Source organism: Gorilla gorilla, chromosome 6 (assembly GCF_029281585.2).
Source record: "Gorilla gorilla gorilla isolate KB3781 chromosome 6, NHGRI_mGorGor1-v2.1_pri, whole genome shotgun sequence".
NCBI classification, from domain to species: domain Eukaryota; kingdom Metazoa; phylum Chordata; class Mammalia; order Primates; family Hominidae; genus Gorilla; species Gorilla gorilla.
The window spans coordinates 141,959,274-141,982,448 of record NC_073230.2 but is presented as its reverse complement, the minus strand read 5'-3'; the positions used below and the strand labels follow the sequence as shown (position 1 = coordinate 141,982,448).

Here is a 23,175-nt window from a genome sequence, read left to right as displayed (position 1 = left end):
AGAGACAAGTCTTTAAGGAAGTAAACATATGTACTTCACTTTTAATCTAGCTATCAACACCAAGTTAAGACATCAAAATGTTCGTGTTGGGTTCCTTAAACTTGATTTCCATATTTTCTTTGTTTCTCTTGCATTATAGGATATTCTAGTTTTCCATAATGATCCACTTAAGTACATTGTGTCACATTTTCCAGCCCAGTTACGTTATCCCAAATCTGGCAAGATCTGAAAACTATTCAATACATATTTCTTCTAGGAATAGCAAATAGTAGATGGGGAAAAATGTGTTATATTATTTTTTCCCAAGATATGGTTCTATATCAATAAATAATGTTGTAGTCCTCTTTGTTTTTATTTGTTCATTTACAGTGATTCTCTGTTAGAGAGCTCTACGGAGTTTCATTTCCTTGCAGTAGGTTTACTACTTTTTTAAAGTTGAATGTGACTCTCCATCCTCAGCAGCTATTAGCTTAGTCAATGTATTCTAGGCTTATTTAAGTTTCAGGATTCATATCGTGTGACTTTTCCTCCTAGCATCATATTAACTGTTTCAAAGCAATGTGCTATTAAAGTGTTGTGGCCATGTTTCTTACTTTGTTATTCTTCCCAGTGGATCTCAAACTATTGATTCTGTTTGCAATCCAGGGAAAGATGTGTGCTGCTGGCCTATAACTTGGTGGTGTTGGGTCTTAGGAAATATTGCCCTCTTTGGTCTTTAGTGTACACATCTGAGCTTTGGACATGTTATTTTAAACTTTTTCAAGGATCATATCTTAGAAAAGTGAGTGAGCAAATATCTGTACATCCTTTATTTAGGTTGTAATCAGCTCTTCAAAATTAAATTTGTTGATTGATGCAGTGTCCTCACCAGGCTCAAGTGTTGAATTCTCTTAGTGTTTTCTAAATAATGATAATGGAATATCCATTATGATTTATTTGCATTTTAAAAAATCTCACTATGTGAACAAAGGGAACATTACCTAGTATGAGTGTTTTAATAGCCAGGGTAGATAATGCCATACATTGAATGGGGGAGAAAACCAGGTGCTGATACCTGATACATTCAGGATTTAGTAGGTAATACAATTTCCATGCTATCTATAACTGTTCAAGTTGTTAAATTTTTTGAATTGTTAATATAATTATTTAATAGTTCGCTCTTTTAGATGCCCTCAGTGCTACATTTGCATCTCATAGTCAAGTGTAAACATATGGAATATTGATGTTTAAAAGATTTTTTCTGATCACAGAAGTAATAACTGTTTATTATAGGAAATAAGAAACAGTCCAAATAATATATCCCACTACATATATCATAACTACTATAACATCTTACCATACTTTACACTTTTTTCCATGTCCGTATAAACAAGTACTCAACCTTCTCTGTCCCTCCCTTCTGCTCCTCCCTCCCCCATTTCTCATGCAAAATTAGGAGCTTAGGGCACATGCTATTTTATGACGTGTTTTTTTCTCATTTAATATTTTGAGTTTTAAAAAATTAATTTTCTGTTACGATATCAGCTTTCAAGGACTCTTACTGTTTGATTATATGGCTGGATCAAAATCTTTATAATCAATATCCTATTGTCAGATTATATCTTATTTACCCAAACATCTATTTTTCACTCTTAGTTGTTGCTTTAAATAATGCTGGTTGCATTTTCTTAGATGTAAATACTCTTATATTTTAATATTTGCTAGGATTGAATGCCTGGAAGTGAAATTGGCCACATAAGAAGATTAATGATAATAATGATTTATACACACATTCACACATTTATAGTTATTATTATAAATTTTAGTATACTTAATTTATATTGATTTTTAAAATTTATGTAGTTAAATTCATTCTTTCTGATATACAGTTCTATGAGTTTTGACAAGTGCATGTAATTATATAACCACCACCACAATCAAGAAACATATTCATTTGCTCACCTTAAAAAATTTCTTCCTTTTGCCCCTTGACTATAAAGTATGTTTCTTTTTAATTCTGAACATATAAAGAAGCAAAAATAAGAAAATAGATACCGCCCATAAGTCTACCAGTCTGCTGTAACCTCTGTTGACATTTTGTAAAATATCTTTCTGGTTTTTTTGTTTGTTTTTGTTTTTTTATTTTTGTTTTTTCTCTTCATCTTCCCTACAAAAAAAGAGGTTATACTGCCTTTTGGTTTATATAGCTTTTTTCTTTTTTCTTTTTTAAGTGGTATACTTTGAGTACATATTTCATTTAGCCATTGGATTGGTTTGTTTTTATTTCTCTGCAATTCTAAACAACCCTGTAATGAAGTTTAAACAACCCTATAATGAATATCTTTGCATATAGTACTTAAGTACCATAAGTAGAGTTTTTAGATCTCAGTACATACGTACATTTTAAAGACTTGTTAATTTTATCCAGTTGATTTATAAAATGGGTATACCAATTTATATTCTGACCAGCAGTGTATAGGAGAGCCTATTTTCTTATATCCTTGCCAATATTGAGTATTTTTATTTTACATTTTTGTTAATTGGTAGATGAATAATGACACCATATTACCTTAATTGGTATTATCTGATTTGATGTGGGGTTGGGTTTTTTTTCATGTGTTTATTATTTGTATTTTTTGTGTGTTGATTTCTAGTTTATATTATTTGTATATATTTCTTTTGTTGTTTTTTGGTGGGGAGAGGAGTGGGGGATAAGGCTTCTTTTTTCAGTGCTCTATATGTTAATAACATTAACTCTCCCAGTTACGTGTTGGGATTTCTTTTCCTGTTTTTGTTACTTGCTTCTTCTTTTGATTTTATAATGCTTTTGTTTTATGGAGTTTCTTATGAGTCTATTCTTTTTCATTTTCTTTATTTATATTTTGGGTTTTTATGTTGAATTTAGAGAGGTCTTTTCTCTTTAGATTATGTAGTCATGTATATTAGATTTGAAATTCATTTACTTTTTGTTTCATATTCTTAACAGTCTAATAAAATTTTTACTGTGTTGTACCAGGGAGCCATAGATTATATACTTGTATATGAATGTACTTTAATCTAATCTTAACATTGTATTTGTTTTTATTTATTCGTATGCTTCCAAGCAGCATGTACTTTTCATTGAAATCTTCTATTCAAACTGTAACAGCATAGTGACATTAAAATGTGTCTCAAGTTAAGCATTTCCTTTTTATTTTTTCTCCATTACCTTCTTTGGCTTGCATTTTAAATATTATCCATCAGATTTTGTGTGTGTGTGAAATTAGGAAAAAACAGTACTTATGTTGTTAAATAACTGTTTATTTTATTTTTAACATGCTGCAGGATATTGAAGACAAAGTAAGTAGCAAAACAATAACCTATAAATGTGCAAGTAGTTCACCTAAACTAAGCAGATAATTGAGTAGACAGGCACCTTGACATCTGAAACAGACAATACTTGATCATTTAGCAAAAGAATTTTGGTGAAATAGCACAAGGATGGGAATGCCTAAATATATACTTGTTAATGGATGGCTGGATGCATACAATTAAAAAAATGTATACACTTTACATATTAAAAGTAATATATATATATACTTTGTTTATATTAAAAGATACACACAAAAATATATATCTATATATAGTGTGTGTGTGTATATATATGTGTATATATATGTATATATACACACATATATACATATATACACACATATATATACACACACACACTTTCTTATAAGTTGTAGTCAGGCATATATTCAGCATTCACTGAGCAAAAAATATGTTGGAAATAAAATCTAACTCAGAGTGATATAGGAAAGTCTCATCCCTCAGAGATAAAGGCCAATTAAACATAATATTCAAGATACCAACATTAGTTTAAGAAATGCATTTTTTTTACAAATCTTGAAAAATATCCATAAGTAGCCATCTTCATCATTTTTTAAAGAACCAAAAATATTATACTTGTTTTGATTTTATTTTAAAAAATCTTGTAAATTGAAAGTGCAATAACTAAAGCTTTTAAAATTACTTTTAAATATTGTTATTTATTATGATTATTTTGAATTATTGAAATAAGCAATTATGGTAGTTTTTGTTTCCACTCTTCCATAACAATTAATTCTTTACATAAAGGGAAATAGAACAATGTATGTATTTATTTGCAGGTAATTAACTGTTCTTAAACACAAGATTTATGTACAAAATGTTATTTAGCCATTACTTTTTTGTTCAAAAAAGAGCCATGTATCTTATGCCCAGGATAAAATTAAAGTTTCGTTGTACAAAATATTAATCCTTGAAATTACTCTTTGATAGGGAAGTTAAATAAGAGTCTGTTATGTGCTGTATTCTGATGTTTCCAAATATATTTGGACAAAATAGGACACAGCTGTTACAGTGGAAAAAAAAATACAATGTGGACTTATTCTTTACATTTAAATACAGCAATCATCATCTTAATGTTTTTCTATGGCAGAGACCTAATAGATTGCAAAAATCGTCAGATTTGTATTCTTATTTCTAATGCAATTTATTCTTGACTTTTGCTTTGCTGTTGCTGCTTTTTCTTGATATAGTATATTCCTCATTTCTTTTTTTAGGCTAGGCAGCTGGAAGAGAAAGACCGAGTGCTAAAGAAGCAGGATGCATTCTACAAAGAACAGCTGGCTAGACTGGAGGAGAGGGTATGACTATTTTTTGTCATTGATTCTATTACCACATCTGCTGCTTTCTTGTATATTTATTTAAAAATTAATAAATTAGAACTTCAACTGCTTTTCCTGGTTGTAAAGTGGCCAGGAAGTGAAGAAGCAAAGCAGGTAGTTAGTTCATCCTCTGTAACAATGCCATTTTTTCTTTGGTCACTTTGGAATCGTTGCGTTATTTGTTCACTGATGCGTTTTACCACTTGGGACCTACCGCAAATACTTTTCTTATACGTTTAGAATCTACATTGCCTCCAGGTCAGACAGTACACTGCTACTCTTATCTCTCCCAGACATTGACTAAACTTTAGTACACTCTTAAAAATGGTAGTGTTTTAAAGGATATATTTATCTTCTTTTATCTTTTCTTTTTTTGCTTTTTTCTTTTTGAGATGGAATCTCACTCTGTTGTCCAGACTGGAGTGTAGTGGCATGATCTTGGTTCACTGCAACCTCCACCTACCAGGTTCAAGCGATTCTCATGCCTTAGCCTCCTGAGTAGCTGGAATTACAGGCGTGCACCACCACGCCTGGCTGATTTTTGTATTTTTATTAGAGATAGGGTTTCACCATGTTGACCATGCTGGTCTCGAGCTCCTGGCCTCAAGTCATCTGCCTCCCTCAGCCTCCCAAAATGCTAGGATTACAGGCATGAGCCACTGCACCTGGCAGGATATATCTTCTTTCTGAAAACTCAGTTTCACTGCATTTGTAGTTTAGAAATGAATGTCTCCTTCAGGAGAGGTAGATAGGAGCTGAATAGCAGAAGTTAAACATGAGTTAGGAGAAGGAAAAGAGATACGGCGTCAAGTCAGCATGGGTCTAGAATTGGACAGAGATGGACAAAAGAAGGCAGTGAGTTTAAGAATGGGAGTTTGAGCACCTTATCAGTGCCCTTTTCAATAAAGTAGATTGGTTATCTAGATTAATTTCATACATAGACCATGAGGTTGCAGAGTGAGCTCTCTCTTTCTTTTGAATGAAACCCTCAAAATTTTATTTGTTGAAACTGTTATTTGATAAGAAAATAGGAAAAAGTAAGAAATACACTATTAACCCTCACTCAGTACAGTTATGTATATGTTAAATGTGTTTGCTGTCTCCATATGTTACTGAACTGAGTACCTCTTGAATGTAGGGAGCATTTGCTCATTCATTTAGCAGATATTTACTTAAGCACCCTGGTCTTGTGCCAGCAGCTATGTACTAGTGAAGAAAATGAGGTAAACATCTGTCTTCATGGAGCTTAAATTCAATTAAAACCAGAATACATATTGTATGGCAGGTTATGATAATTTCGGGAGGAATAAAATGGGAAAAGAGAGTCCCAGGGCTGGGGTTTAGGCATGGAGTTGGGTAGAGAGGGAAGAACTCTCTGTTGAGATGACATTTGGGAAGAGGCCTATGGTAATAGGGAAGCAAGCCATTGCCAAAACCGTGAAGCAGGCGTGAACTTGGCATGTTTGGGAAGGCTGGGGGGGGTTGGGAGCAGATGAGCCCTCTGGCTGCTGTCTTGAGCAAGAGTTGAAGCAACAGAGAATTAGTAAGAAATTATGGCAGTAATTCGGAAAAGGGATGACTGGTGTGGGTCTGAGTGCTGACAGGGGAAGTAATGAAATGTGGTTCGGTATTTGAAAGGTAGAGCTGACCAGATTTGCTGATGGCTTTGAACATGAGTGAAGAAAGAATAAACTCTAGGTTTATGGCTTTTATAACTAGAAGGTTTTTCCACAGGCGAAGATTCTTAAGATATGGATTGGGATGTTGGTGGTCGAGGAAATCAGGAGTTTGATTGTGGATATGTTAAGCTCAGGACACTTAAGACATTGAAGTAGAGATGTTGAATAGGCATAAAGTGAAATGGTTTAGAGAATGTCAGTAATTTTTCCTGTAAAGGGCCGGATAGTAAATATTTTAGGCTTTGCACACCACGTTTGGTTTCTGTGCAGCTCCCCACCTCTGCCTTTGTAATGTGGAATCAGAGAAAGCCAACTGTAAATGAATGAGTGTGGCTCTGTTCTAATTGAAAGACCCTGAAGTATGAAGCTCATATAGTTTTCACACATCACAAAATTTTGCTTAAATTTTTTTCCAGCCACTTAAAAATGTAAAACCAAAAACAGGTACTGGGCCTGATTTGGCTCCCTCGTTGTAGTGGGCAGAACTCTGATTTAGAGCACAAGGCTCTGATGTCAGATGCCTTGGATTCAAATTTCTCTCCTGGCATTTCCCTGCTGTGTAAGGTGGAGCATCTTATTTTTCCTCTCAGTTGTTTCATATATTAAGTGATGATTTAATAGTACTTACCTCACTTGTTAAATGAGCTAATACTCATAAAGCACCTGTAATAGTGTGTAGCACAGAGTAACCATTCACCCACTAATTGTTTTACTTCTATACCTAGAGCATTGTACATGGCTTAGAGTTTGTATTAGTCTGTTTTCTCACTGCTATAATGAGCTGCTTGAGACTGGGTAATTTAAGAAGGGAAGAAGTTTAATTGACCCACAGTTCTCCATGGCTAGGGAGGCCTCAGGAAACTTACAATTACGGCAGAAGGTGAAAGGGAAGCAGGCACCTTTTTCACACATTGGTAGGAGAGAGAGAGAGCATGCAGGGGAAACTACTTTTAAACCATCAGATCTGAGAACTCTCTCACTTATCACAAGAACAGCCTGGGGAAACCACACCCATGATCCAGTTACCTCCCACCAGGTCCCTCCCTCAACATGTGGGTTTCACAATTCAAGATGATATTTGGGTGCAGACACAGAGCCAAACCATATCAGAGTTAGTAAATGTTAAATGAGTGAAAGTGAAAGTTTTTGAGGTGATATACTTGGCACCTGCTTTTCCTCACCCAATGACAGTTTTCTTTGCCATCAGGTTTTACTATGTTAGGTACCTTATAAACTTGCCTTTAATTATTGTCGGGTTCAAGAAGAGGCACTGAAAAATATTCTCCCATTTCTCATAGACTCACCAATTTGATTGGTACAAGTGTCTGAGAAGATTTGTTTCTGGCAGATTGAACTTATCTGCTCAACAACTGCTCAACAAATGCTCAACAAATAAACTGTTAGGCTTTTTGGCACCAAGTAGAACAAGTGGTAGAAGATTAGATAGACACGATATGATAAGATCAAATTATTGTGAATATATATATATATATATATATAGAATATATTATTTTCCTTTTTGAAGATCAGCCTGGGAAGTGGTCATCCTACAGTTGAAACTGAAATCTGAGAAGCACCAGTGAGCTTAGAATGCTAAGGTGGAATATATACACTGCTGTTACTTAATACTCGATAACTCCACATTAAGTAAAAGAAAGAATGTTAGACAAGGAGTTGGAAGGTATGCTTTTGTCATCTGGCTGTTCGGCAATTCACCTAATCCCTTGTGGTGTCTGGTTCTTTATCGGCAAAATGGGGATATACGCTCTTCCTTGCTCATCTTCATGGTGATTGGGGGTAGATCAGATGAGTGTGTAAAAGCCCCTTGAAAGCTGGAAAGAGCTTAACAAATATCAGCTGTTGCCATGAAAGAATATTTGCTTACTTTCCATTGTGTATAAGATAATGATAATCATAGAATTAATATTATTCAACTTCCTTGTGTCTTTTGCACATTTCTGTACAGTCCTGTTTTTGTTTGTTACTGTCATTCTCAAAGTACTCAAGTTGAATTTTGTCACTCTGGATTTCTTCCAGGAATATGTGAGAGACATTTAGGTCTCTAATGATGAAGTATTTTTCTAGGCATAATGCAAAAGATTGTAAAGAGGTTTTCTTTTGTATTGTGATGGCAGTGAGAATTACAATGTCTAACTATTTCTATTAAGAATTCTGCACACACTTTTGTATTAGACAGTGTAAAAATGCTGAATCCATTAATTCGTATTGTAAGAAATGATTCTAATATTAATATAACTTGCAGAATCATCTAACTTACTAGGAAATCCAGGTTGCCTGTGGTTTAAAAGTGGACATAAGCACATATCTTTTCCTCTTTTAACTAAATGAAGTGATGAAACTATAAAGTAGATACCAGATGGTGTATCATTAATGGAGAGGGATGTGGCATCAACGAGTCTTTTACAGAATCATTCTGAGGGAGATTCCTGAGATAACCTTACCATCTGCGCATCAACTAGATTAACACAGCAATTGTACACGTTATCACTTTTTGATGACTTGAACTATTCATTTATATTGGCTTGATGCAGATTTCTTTTGAGAGTTTGAATCAAAGTGCACTGAACATGTGAAGTACATTTAGTTCTGTAATATAGCTTGATTTGCCTCTTGGATCTATTTCAATAAACTGCTTGTTAATTAGATAATTCCCATGTGTGAATGGAACTCCCTCCACCCAGGTATTTATATTGGCCACTCCACCCAGGAGTCTGAGATAATTTTCTTCTTTCACTAACTCGTTAGGAGTAATAAGTGTAATTTAACTGGACACTGATTTCACCCTTTTTAGAATGAGTTTTCAAAAGCAGCGACACTTTACTGAGAGAGAAGGTCAAAGCCATTTGAAAAGATTTTTTAAGTCCTTATTTCATACTCAAATGTTGCTAAGTTATCAATGGCATCTCTGTGAACATTAGAGATATCACATTTAGGCGTCTTGCCTAATTGAAAGATACTTAGAGAGTATTAATTCCTGATTATTGGTATAAGAGACGTAGATAGTATTAATTCCTGGTTGGTGATTTGATGAGAGGAAGTTGAGAACAGCTTTCAAAGAGAAGGTTCTTAAGTGTTTCTACGAAGTAGTCTCCAAGTCTCGCAGGGAATTCTGTTTTTTTTTGTTTTCCCAACTTTATTTTTGTTTGTTGTATAATTGACAAATATGTCCATAATGCTTTATAGCTCTGTATGATAGCCACATTTTGTTTATAATACTTGTGATTAGTTATGTGTGTTTATCTTGTACACTCCTGAGGACACAGAGCTAATTTTCATATTTCTGTATTTTCTATTTTTTTCTTTTGTTTTTGAGGTTCCATAACTTGCATATTTCTGTATTTTCTACAAATAGCACAGTGAATGAATCCTAGATTTTCTAAGCTTATACTATGAAGTTATGTTTATGCAATTAGTGTATAGTTTTAAAATACACACAAATGTTTAATATCTTTTTCACTAGCCATTTAAATTCATAATTTAATTCTATCCTGGGAGAAAGTCAAGTTTAACTTTGAATATTTTGTTATTGTTTATAGCATCCTTATTAACATGCTGATGATAACATTTACTGAGCATTTACATTGTGATTGGCACTTTGCATGGATTGTCTCATTTTATACTTACCAACAACCCTGTGTGGCTGTGCGCCCTATTGTTTAGGTGAAGGCTTAAAGTAATTCACCTAAGAACATACAGCCAAAATATGATAGATCTGGATTTGAGCCAGGTTCCATGCTTAAGCATTTAGCTGCTGTCTAGTACCAACTTGAAGATGTTCATTCTGTATGTAAATCCTGCTGATTGTAGTGTTAGTTCTTTGGGTGGTAAGTTAGCTCTTACCAGCTTCTAATACAACTTTTTGGGTCCTGACGTTATGATTTGATTAATGCTACCTCATAACCTAAAAGTGTTAAGCATTCAAAAATGCATAATTTTCTCCCCAGAATTTGACATTTCCTGGGAAAATTTGACCAAAAAAGAATGAGTAAGGTCTTATTACCTAGCGATTACAGCATGATACCCCTAAGAGTTATTTTAATATCTAGTTGTGCTTCTTTCACGTTGAAATAAGAAATTTATAGTCATTAAAGCAGCTTAAAAATTTCTTCTTGAGGTCTTCATTCACTTGCTCATACTTTGATAATACTGCTTTCCATCTTTTCATCTCTTTCCATCTTCTGGAAAGAAAGCAAACTTTTTTTTTTTTTTTTTTTTTTTTACTTTTGACAAAGTGTTCTGATAGTTATTTCATCAGAGTCTGGATCGTTGTGTGTTCTTCGGGAAAATGTGTATTTTTCAGGAGTCTGTTGGTCCTGTGGGAGGGAAGCGAGGGGTAGGACCATGGTTATCATGTCATAGAGGGCAGAAGCCACAGTCTCCCAGGGGTCTTCCAGGATGAAGGGCCTTGTCTCCCCAGGACATGTTGAAGACTTGAGCTCTTTGATAATGTGTTTTGCATGTATAACTTCTCCATTATGAATTTGAATTGATTTGCTCTATGGCATCCACTTTGCTCTTGGCTTTCCTAAGAATGATGGGGTTTGGCTCAGCATGAAGCCCTCTTGGCTTGAGGAGCTGAGGGAAATCAGAAAATTTAGTTAGGTATAATACAATGTTGAGTAACCCAGTGATGTGGCATGCATTTGTTCTTTGAGAACTCCTCCCTACACCTCCCCCCACTGCATTTACAATTTATTTGCATTCTTAAATATGAAGATATGTTTGTAAGATGGGCCACTTAAAATATTGTTCTATGTGCTGTATGTAAAAAATGGAAGACTAATTTTATTAGGTTAGTTTTCCATGGCATATAATCAAATAGATCCCTCCTTGTCTATAAACATATTACCTATTATTCATCATGTGCTTACTATATTGAAGATCTGCTAAGTGTATACCATCCTTCAAAATTCTTTCCCATGTCAGGATCTTTGCCTTTGTTGTTCCCTGGGATGCTGTTTCCCACCTCTGAATAGCTGTCTCTGACTCCCTTACAAGTTTTAGGCTTTCCTAATGACTATCAGAAACTAGACTTCTGAACCCTGTCTCTAACTGTCATATCAACCTATTTATTTGTTTGAAAGCACTCTTCCAGATCTATAATTAGTTTACTCACTATTTGTTAACTTGTTCATGACTGCCTTCCCAGTCATCCAGTAGAAGTTCCACGAAGGCAGAAACTTTGTCTTAGACACGCCTGAATCCCTTATCTGGTGAATCATAAATGCCAGTGTGGCATGGATTGCTTTCAGTTTTCAGACACCTCTGGATTTCAGCAGCAATTTGCATACAGACTGCAGGAAATCTCACAGAATTAAAAGGGAGAGAGAATTAGATAAGCTGGGCAAAAGAGAATAATACAAAGAGAATGGTGAAAAATAAATTGCCACTAAGAAGAAAAGTATATTACTAGTTTGTCACCTGTGGAGAGAATTGCTAATTAAATTCTAAGGTCATGCTTACATCAAATGAGCAATTTTTAAAAGTCTCTCACTTATGGCAGATGACATGTCTTTTATTGCATCATAAAGTGTTGGGCTCATCTGTATGATTAATTGGCTTTTGATCGTGTGACTTCTTCTTTCTCAATTAGTACCTTTGCTTCTGTGCTCCTCTGTGTGAAGCTTGGGGAAAAAATAATGCCAACAATGATAATAATGAGAAATGACAACAGAACAGGTTATTGTCAAGCCCAGAGTGCTTCTTATGGGAAGAAATTATGTATTTTTACTACCAGGTGAAGTCTGTCATTGTAAAATATTTCAGTGAGTGAAGCTGGATCAACCTTTTCAAGGGATTAATGCAGGATGGATTCACAATTAGACTACTGACATCTGAGATACTAAAATATAAACAGTCGTTTTTTGGAGATGGGGAGATAACTTAAACTTGGTTTATGGGATTAAGAAACCGTTTGATATTCCCCCCTGCGACGTGCTTTCTAAACAGTTGCCAATGATTTTAGGTGATGTGGTTAACTCATTTTGGCCCTGCAAAGTTACAGAGTAAATTTAACATGATAGTTAAAAATGTAACTTCCTGGTAGATGTGCCTACGTGGGTTATACTGGTTTGCACTTGTCAACCTAGAGAGATAGACTATTCCTTTGACACTGGGAAATTTTGTACTGGCTTCTTCATTCATGTGGAGATCAGGGCAGATTCCCTGTGGTTTCTATAGTTACCGAGAGCTACACAAACAGAAATGAGGTTCTATAGTCCACAGGTTTGGATGTTGAAGTTAATAGAAGCCTACACCACTTTTGATTGTAATGTCACAAGCAACAGAGGTTTTATTAAAGTGGCTTGGATTGTGTACATTGAGTTACTCTCAATTTTTTTTATCATCAACAAGTAATGATAGTTTAAGTAAATGCACTTAGATGTTAATTGTTCTGTAGAAAAATGAATAAGGCCCAGTATCAGCATATCTTTTGTTAACATAATTGACACATTTATAACTTAGGTGCAAAGATGGAACCATTTTACAATCTACCTGCTTTCCTAAAGGAAGTTTATTATTGCAGATATTCCAAAAGTAGCAAGCAAGATTTTTTTTTTCCCTAGTTTGTGCTCTGGGGAAAAATATCAATACAGTATAGTAGGATATGGGGGTCTTATCCTTAATTCATTATTCAACAAATCCTCAAAATGCGTTGGCTTTTCTGTTAACCTCTCTGAAATTTCGAATGGGAAATGTGGTTTAGGTAACCTTGAGCTGCTTTTCAAATCTGGCTTTAGGGATATGAGACTTACTTTTTTTCTAGGGTGAGCTGTTAAAAGTGCATCCAGGTAAAATGATCCCTTTAACTGGAGTCAGTTTTTCTATGTCTAACTTTAGAGGAAAGATTTGCAAATCATGGGATCAGCACTTAATTTGGGGCTCTATTTACCATGTAGGCTGTCAAGAAGTATTAACCTTAAGGTAAGATGAGAACATGGAGTACAAAGCTGTGAGTTGATGGCATACAGTACAGCGGTATTAAATAGCATTATCCATCCTGCTTGCTACAGTAAATAGGATTTCACTATTATGATGTGTCAGGGCTTTCAGTGAAATCAAATTTACAAGACACTAAACTGCCATCCTCTCTGCTGAGCAGCTTTATTCTGGGATCTTGCTTTCATATTAATCCTGTTGGTAGGAAATACTTGTACCAATTGTGCATGGAAATTATAATTTAATGATCTCTTCCTTTTCTTTATTCAGAGCTTAGAATGGACTACTGTGCTTTGCAGTGATAGCCCCAGGGCTCTGAGAAAGAGAAAATATACAGTTCAGCTTTAAAGCCCAGTATTGCTTTTTTTGTGAGTGCTTGTAATGATCATAAGTGCTGAGATGCCAACAATATGGGTTGCATACTTTCTCAACTCTTCACATTTCCTTTACCTTTTGAAAGGCTATACAATAAAATAATTAGATTCTGTTTACCCTGATGGTTTTAAAAAATGATATGCCACTTGAATGTGTAAAGACAAGGTAAGAAATAAAGCATTGTGAAATCGAGGGAAAATTAATTCCACTTTTAAAGATTCTTTACATTTTAGGAAGGCTCAGCAGGCTGTTTTATTTGAAAAACAATTATTTACTCACTTTACTTTCTTTGAGCTCCTTTCTTGCTATTGATAAGAATATTACAGCCAGGAAATCATTATGTTTCCTGCGTATGAGATTGAAATTGGCTAAATCCTTTGAATTTTCTTCACATCCAATTTCAAAGTTAGTGATTGTTTTGCTTCTTGACATCTTGCTTATTTATAAATTTCAAATGTACTTCATTTAGGCAGACCAGCCAATGTGTGTTTTCCTATTCTACTGACTGAAAAATTAAACTACATGAATATTAAATTTTTTAAAGGAAATTGCAGTGCTTCTGTTAGAAAGTGCTGTTCAATCCCAGTTTTATGTTCAGACCATGAGACAGCTGTGCCTCTGTAAGGATTACGTTTCAACACATAAGCTTCAGTTAAAAAGATATATTTGGTCATTAAAACATTTTCAAATAATATTAGCTCATAACATCATCAAATAGAAGTGCCCACATCTGAATTTGGCATATAAAGCAAGTTTGCACAGTAAGGTTGGCATTTAATGAAGGGAACCTAAATCCAATTTGTCCATGTAGACTAAGATAGGATTTTAACTTTGGTCATTCTTATCAGAATTTTGGGGACTAGAGGGAGTCCTTGGCATTCACCACTCATTCAAAAACACATTTATTAATCTCCTACAGTGAGCCAGGCTCTATTCAAAGATATAATGATGAATACAAATGGCACAAAAGCCCATTGGTATCTGGCATGGAGCTTTCAGTTGACACAGTGGCGCAATGGGCCCATGGAGGCTGTGTGTTTTGTGAAGAACACTACCTTTTTACTACCTTTGTCCCTTCAAGAGCTAAAGATCATGGGATTTGGGGGGAAAGTTAGTAGGTTAGAGAGATCCATCAGGTTAAATTATCAGATGAAGACCCCAATACGTTGGTTGCCTCAAGTAGTTCTTTCTGAAAATAAACATTAAATAGGTAAGTTCCTTTGAAGACCGGAACTCATTCCCCTTTGATCACTGTGATAGTGCATGGCACATAATAAGCCTTGGATAAATTTTTTTAAAATTAATGTGTTCGTCCAGGAATGGGGTGGGTTCCATGGCCAAATAATTTTGAGGAATGTTAGGTTTCACGAAGCTGAACAGATTTCTTTTCTACAGGCCTTCTCAGAAGTTACGTACACTTAGAGCCTCCAGGATGAGGATGCTGCATGTTGTGTTTCAGCATTATACCCAAAACATGGAATTGTTCTGAGATGTATCTGTGAATTTATCCCAGTGTATCACCTGAGATTTCTGTGCCCTGAATAATGCTAGTACCTACATTTTTTTTAGTCCTTCTTAACTTGCATCCTAGGATGTAAAGGTAGAGTAGCCGTAGAATTTCACTGTTGGAATTCCTAATCTGAGGGCTTCTGAGGACCTGAAAGCACCCTGGGATTGCCGCCCTTTGCACCATGTTCCAAAAGCATAGGTCAATGAGAAGAGGCTGTCTCAGGGTCCTAAAGGTGCGGTGCTCTGGGATAGGGTGTTCTTTCTCTCTGAATTCTTTTCCTAATCCTCACCCTTTCCAAGAGTCTTTGAGAAAACTGTAGCCCAAGGTATCTAATTTTTATGTTTAGGTGTCCATTGATTCAAGCTTGCATTATTCCAACCTCCTCAGAATTGGGAGCAATGGGTAGTGGGGTTTCTCCTTGATCTTCCCATGTCAAGATTCAGCACCATGCCCATTAACCCAAGAGTTGTACATACTTGCCTGAAGAACCAGGCGCAGGTTTCAGTAGAATGCCACCAATGGAAAGTCTGAACCAGAATATTCTTGCCTTTTATGAAATGAAGTGGGAAGGTAATTAAATTGGATAAATTACCCCTGTGGATCTTTACAAATCTTCCCCCAAGTGTTGCCAAGATATGGTGCTGAAGGAGCAAGTGAAAGAGATATCAACATCTTCTGTTCCTCAAGGTTTCTGTGACCCTCTAGAAAGAATCTATAGGACTTGCTATTATTTTGTGAGGAAGCAGTAAGGTTTACTTACATAGGGTAGAAAGTGCGCCTTTGTATCTGGAGAATAAGTTTGATGATGGTCAGTAATCACATGCTCTGTAATTTAATTTGTCTTCGTAAAACGTTTAGAACTGGAGTTCAGAGAGAATGGCATGATCACCACACTGTCCCCTTGTGACTTGTAGTGTTTGTATAAACTCTATAAAAGCAGGGACCTTGTCTGTTCCCTGCTGTATCCCTATTACCTAGACCAGTACTTGGCACTTAGCAGGTGCTTGTTAAATATTTGTCGAATGAATGATGAAGGCATTTTCAGCGGGTCAAAAATGTCCACGTAACCTAGAGATGCATCTTCCAGGTTGCTTAGTGGGCAGCTCGTCTCAAGTTAGACCTTATTCTGCAGGTTTTCTGAAATTTAGGTGAGGGTCCTTTTGCTCCAGTCATGCTAACTTCTGCTATTAATGCAACAACATACCTTATTTATGTAAAATTAAACATCAGTGTAATTACTACTCCTCAAGCAAACTTTTGAAATAAATTAAATTATTTGTCTAAGTGATGTTCTTATCCATTACTTTTACATGACTGGGGAGAAGGTGAATAATGATGATGATGATGATATCAATTTTATCCACAATCTTTAACCTAAATAGAATGCCCAACTTCATATATTATCCCAAAACCTGGTTTTGAGTGACAGAGTGCCCCTGGGTACTATGCATTGTGTACATCCTTGTTCCAAGATTGTTGGGAAAGAAATAGTAATATCAGTGTCAGTACCATCAACGTCATCATTAAAACATCCACCATCGGCACCTGCCTGTAGTCCCAGCTATTCGAGAGGCTGACGCAGGAGAATCACTTGAACCTGGGAGGCAGAGGTTGCAGGGAGCCGAGATTGTGCCACTGCACTCCAGCCTGGGTGACACAGCGAGACTCCGTCTCAAAAAAAAAAAAAAATTTACCATGAATTGAGGGATTATTATAAGCTAGGCAGTGCTTGAAATTAGTTAACATAATACTGTATTCTATCCCTAGAACAAACCATTAGGGGAAGGTATTTCTTTGCCAGGCAACCAATTGATTTGTTGAGTCTGAAAGACATTGAGTAACTTGACCTGGGATTCTTAGCTGGTGCACCCAGGCCTCTGTCTTCCTCCTCACCAATGGCCTCTCCCTCTGTGTCACCAGTGGTGGAGGACTATTAAATTTTCACTTTCGGTCTCATATGATTCCACTCCCCTTTTCATCCTCCCCCTCTTCATTTTTATTTATTTATTTATTTTTTGAGACAGAATCTCTCTCTGCCGCCCAGGCTGGAGTGCGGTGGTGAGATCTCGGCTCACTGCAACCTCCATCTCCTGAGTTCAGGATTCTGCTGCCTCAGCCTCCCGAGTAGCTGGGATTACAAGCGTGCACCACCACGACTGGCTAATTTGTAGAGATGGGGTTTCACCGTGTCGGCCCGGCTGATGTCGAGCTGACCTCAAGTGATCTACCTGCCTTGACCTCCCTAAGTGCTGAGATTACAGGCATAAGCCACCGAGTCCGGCCCTCCCCCTCTTTAAAAAGATTTTTGGTGGAGGTGGGCCTGACATTTTTTGTTTAGAACCACTAGAGTCAAGTAACAGATTCTCAACTGAGTTTCCCTCAGCAACATTCATACTTGGTTTTCTTCCATAAGCTAAGCGCCCATTGTTTTATTTAATAGTGAATCTTGTTTAAAGAGAAGTTGAACCAGCTTTATTACAGGGCATGACTAGATACAGTTAATTAGTACGGCTATAGTGTATAGGCTAAATTGATAGGAAAGGTGCTGAAAGTAAGGAAATTGTAAAGGATCTGTGAACTGGGTCTTATTCCTCTGAGGGGATGCAGAGAAAAGAAGCTGGCCCTGTACTGGGGGGAAATATAACCAGAAATTGAAGTCACAAGCGAAGCCAAATCAGCCCAGGTAAAGGTGATGACACTTTCTGTGATGGCAACTAGTAGCTCTTAAGTAGCCTTGAACCATGGTGTCCACAGCAGCCCAGCACGCTTAGCTTGCTATGCGGATTGTACCTGTGGAATCCTGGGGCACAACTTCCTGCAAGTTTAGGTTTAGTCACACAGGTTTACTGTCACTTTCCATTCTAAGACTGAGTGTGCACTTGTTTCAACTCTCTCGTTTCAGGTCAGAGATGTTTCTCCTATCCTAGAACTATTTGAACTTCAACTTCCCCAGGCTCTGCCTCAAAATTAACTTTAGTAATTAATGACCTTCAGTACATGTACCACTCAGTTAACTACCCTCAAGCCAGCCCTACTTTTAACCTTCCTCGATGGCAGATTCTTGTCCATCTCCTGCCACAGCATTCCTTCCTAGGAGATCTCCATGCTTGCGTTCTCTCTGCAGATTGCTCTGCCTGTGTTGGGCATCCCCTTATTTTTACTTTTTTTCCCCAACTTTATTTTTGTTTGTTTTGTATAACTGACAAATACATCCATAATGCTTTATACCTCTCTTGATTATAGTCACATTTTGTTTATAATACTTGTGATGAGTTGTAGATGATGAGGGGATGTTGAGCATCTACTGTGTGTGCAGATACTATGCATGGTAGGTACCTGTGACACACAGTCACTGAAGCAGACACAGTTTACCTGTAACATCTCATCACTCCTCCTTGCTTGTTACTTCCTAATATTAGAATTTCTAGAACTTAATCATAGTGTAGTTTCCACCTTGCCTTCATGGACGATCTGTGATGTGACGTGGGCAGTGGAAATAGAAGTGAGAACGGAGTAGCACTGACTGAGGGGTTGTCTCCTTGGGCAAGCAGTCCACGTGTTGAGAAGATTTGTCTGCTTATCTGTTTATCCTCATTATCATTAAAATGAAAATGTAACTAGAACTACAACGAGCACTTCTGTAGCTCAAGAAAAATAACCCATAATAAATTGTGAACTGTCTATTCTCTCATGGTGTAGTTACTCTAAATTGTGGAAATTTGGCAGATGTCCCTAGAACTATTTGTTAAAATTCAATAGTATGTAATTAAAGACAGAGACTGCCATTTTGCTGTTGGGTACATTAAAAAATTATATTATGTATCATTTGGATTTGACCCTGAACTCATTTCCCAAAAGATTAATGCCAGAAAGACAAAAGTATATTTTAGTCTAAATAGAGGCTCAAGTTATATAAAGTAACTAAATTTATGGAAATATCAGTTAGACTCTAGCTATTTAAGAGTAATTATGCAAAAGATAGTTTTGAACGAATATTCCTCTAGAAATAGCCAAATGGACACTGTAATTATGATGAAATTCTGTGCTTCAAGTCTTGCCAGACAATAAAACAAGACTGCTGATATTTTAAGCCTATATCATTAAAACTAATATTGATACAACAACCTGGATAATATGTCAGTGAAATGGAATATTTTATAGATACACAAAATTATACTGCTCCTTGAAACGTTAGCATTCATCTAGTATAAAATTACACTTTTTTCAAGCAATGAAACAGAAACCTAGAGGCTTGAAAATTGTTTTTACGTAGTTGGGAAAGGGAATAGTGGCACTATTTACCTAGTTATGATTATCTCATCAGATAAGTTCTAGGCAAGTGAGTGGGTGTTTGTCTGTTTAGGTTCCTGCAATTGATTTGTGTTGGGGTGGCCCTCCCAAATATAGACAAGTGGATATGGATTCATATATTAGACCTCCTAGTTATTGGCTATTTATTCTTAGATAAATCATGTAACCTGTTTGACCCTCAGATCCCTCATCTGTAAAGTGGCCTTCATATTGTACTTCCTTGGGGGTGTGGAGATTAAATAAAATATTATGTGTTAATTTATACATACTAAATTAGGATAAATATCAGTTATCAGCACCAGTCTCTAGGAGGTTGATAATTATACAGCTGTTTGAGGTAGCTTGTTGCAGGGAGAAAGCCCTAGAATAGAGTAGAGGGATTGAATCTGGAAACACAGGTTGAATTCTATTTGAAGTATTTATCTTTTTTTTTTTTTTTTTTTGGTGAGATAGGTCTCGCACTGTCACCCAGGCTGGAGTACAGTGGCGTGATCTCTGTTCACCGCAACCTCTGCCTCCCAGGCTCAAGGAATCCTCCCACTTCAGCCTCCTGAGTACCTGAGACTACATGCACGTGCCATCACACCGGGCTAATTTTTGTATTTTTTGTAGAGATGGGGTTTTGCCGTGTTGCCCAAGCTGGTCTCAAACTTGTGAGCTCAAGCAGTCTGCCCACTTTGGCCTCCCAAAGTGCTGGGATTACAGGCATGAGTCCCTGTGCCCGGCCGTTATTTTGTTATATTGAAATGTTATATTGAATTTTGCCAGAAGGAATGGAATTATTGGCTTAACCATAAAACTGTTTTTATAATATAGATACAATAATTAAACCTACAATTAAGCTTACATAATCTTTCAGGTTTTTCAGAACTCTTTCATGCATATCATTTTATTTGATGAAATGGGATTTCTCTGCCAGGTATGGTGGCTCATGCCTATAATCCCAGCACTTTGGGAGGCTGAGGCAGGAGGCTCGCTGAGCCCAGAAGTTTGAGACAAGCTTGGGCAACAAAGCGAGACCTTGCCTCTACAAAAAATAAAAATAATTGCCAAGCATGGTGGTGTGTGCCTGTGCTCCCAGCTACTCAGGAAACTGAAGGAGGAGGATCAGCTGAGCCCAGAAGGTCAAGGCTGCAGTGAGCCATTATGTCGCTGCACTCCAGCCTGGGCAACAGAGCGAGATCCTGACTCTAAAGCAAGTCATGGGGGGTGGGGGCAGCAGATTTATCTTATATATATATTTGCTTTCGAATTTGGCAAATTGTGTATATCAAAGATAGAAGTCTGATAATTTAGTGCATATAAGCTTAGGTCTTTCTGTCATCTTTTGAGCAGAGGCTGGTTTGAATCTGCATCTGTTTTGTTGAATCACCCTAGCTAATGAGTGGGAAATTTAAAAAAAGAACAGAGCTGGTTGAGCTTTCACTTCTGCATATTCAATCCTTTGGTATGTTTATTAAATTCTATGGTATTGTAATATTGCAGTCTAGCTCTTCCAGACCAAGGAATTAGGTACGCAGAGAAGAAACCAGGTTCTAGAGGTTGTGGTTGTGACATTTGGGAATGGCAGTGTTAAGGAAGTAGCCAGGGTGTGGGGACTGTGGGACTGTAGGAGACCTTAGCATCAGAGGAAATGCTATACAGGTGCCCTCTAATAATATAATGTGAGCATGTCTTCTGAAATTTTTAGTTTTGTGTTTGAATGTTCCATCAGAAGTGTCTGACTTAGGATATCAGTGCAGAACAAGGATTTGCTTTTTTGTGATGCATTTTGGGTCAGTTTTTTGTTGTTGTTGTTAACATCGAGTAAGTACAGACTGAGTTATATTTTCCATCTTCTCCATTAAGATGAAATGGACAACAAGAGGAAGCAAACATGAAAGCTTGGGTGAGGGTGGGTCACCAGGCTGTGGTGGGCAAGAGGAAGGAGCCCTGGGGAAAGTCGCACAGCAGTTACTCTCCGACAGCCACTGAGCTTTGTGGGACAGTGTTCACAATTGTGAATAGTCCTGGTTAAAAGGTCTTTTCTTGAAAACCAAGGCTTTTCATTTGGATTCTATTCCAGAGGCACAAAACAATTCTGGGGTCTTGGCTTTGGCAAAATGACATTGGGATGTTTATATCAATTTTCTTTAGAAATGAAATTTTCATTTCTAAAGAAAAATGTACTGGGTCAGACTTAATTCTGGCACATCTCATCATTTTGTGCAACTTATGCAAGAGTCTATTAAAAGTACTCACCAAAGAGCAAAATTACCAAAGCCCTTTTCGTTATAAAACTAAAGGTCTCAGCATATGTTGGCCAGCTCAGAAAACCTTCACAGACGGCTGTGTTACCTTTTTTAAGAATGTAATTTTTTTTACTAAATTACTCAAAAGGCATTCTGAGTTTAGAGAATGCCTAATCTTGTTGAAATTTTAATTTCATTAAAATTAAATGACAAAAAACTCCAGTCTTTAAGTCATCAAGCAATAACTTTTCAAAAAGATCTGTATAAACATCTAATAATTTTTTTCTCTTGTAATTTAAATTCATTTTTTTGTTCCTCCCACAACTTCCCGTCGGCTTTGCTGCTTCTACCTAAAAAGCAAAAAGCAACGAATATTGGTTAGTTAGGCCTTTTAAATTATTTTTTATATTTGTGGATCTTATTTGTATTTTTAATCCCTTAAGTCAAAGTGTATTGTGTTCATGACTGAAGTATGCAGTTGTTACAGTATAAAATTATGGGCATTATAAGGATTAAACCTAGCTTGTCAATTGTGGGTGAACGTCTTTTTTATTGGAATATGCTACAGTGTAAAGATAAAGGCATAACAACTGTTTTAAATTGTTTTTCTTTCTCATTTTCTCTGTGGTACAAAATATGGTAAAAATACCTGCTAACTTGCCACTGTGAACACCCACTCTGCAGTTAAAACATTTCCCATAGCCTATTTTATATAATGTACTTTCTGGATCCCCTCATTATCCAGAGAAAATCATTTTTCTTTTGAGAAAATTTTTTCTTTTGAAGTTTATCCACATAGCATAACAGGGTATTGGTATAAGTCTTTCTGCCTTATACTTTCTCGTCATTCATTTACTCTAAAATTAGTAAAAGCAATAAAATTCTGTATGTGCATGGTACATATTTTAAGTAACCTGGAATATTGACTTTAATGTATTTCTATTATTGTATTAGTAACTTTCTTTATCTGTGGACGTTTTAAGGAGAGAGAAGGGTTTGCTGATTTCAATCAACAATCAGCAACTGAAATAAAAATTCTAAACCATATTTTCTCAAAAACCTACCTCTGTAAGTTCTGTAAGTTTTGCTGAATTCAAGAATAACTATTCTCTAATTTCTTAGTCTCACCTGTAATTTAGAATACTTTCAAATAATTTTTTGGACTTTTATAAAGCTTTAAAAAGTAATACCTTTTAAGGCTTTAAGGTTTTAAAAGGTATTACTTTAGCAATATTTTAATGTAATTTAATACCCTTGTTTCTAACAGTTTAAGACTTTTGCCAAATGTCTTTTTATTTTTTAGTGTTATTTTTTGCACTAGTAGTTGTTCATTTCATAAATATTTATTTAGAACCTACTATGTGGCAAGCTCCATTTTAGGTTCTGGGGATATAGCAGAGAGCAAAGCAGACAGAAATTCCTCTGGTTCTGTAGAGCTG

General features: G+C 36.2%; 1 protein-coding gene across 2 annotated transcripts in view; it reads left to right on the top strand.

Annotated features, from left to right (window-relative positions):
• The window catches only part of CHCHD3 (coiled-coil-helix-coiled-coil-helix domain containing 3), a 296,155-nt gene that overhangs the window by 191,102 nt on the left and 81,878 nt on the right, over positions 1–23,175 (top strand). Inside the window, exons 5-6 of one of the 2 annotated variants that reach the window (XM_019030866.3) lie at positions 3,304–3,318; positions 4,566–4,649. In XM_019030866.3, the coding sequence (XP_018886411.1) occupies positions 3,304–3,318; positions 4,566–4,649 (99 nt within the window). The remainder of the gene's footprint in view (positions 1–3,303; positions 3,319–4,565; positions 4,650–23,175) is intronic. The other variant, XM_019030867.3, reaches the window with a different exon arrangement.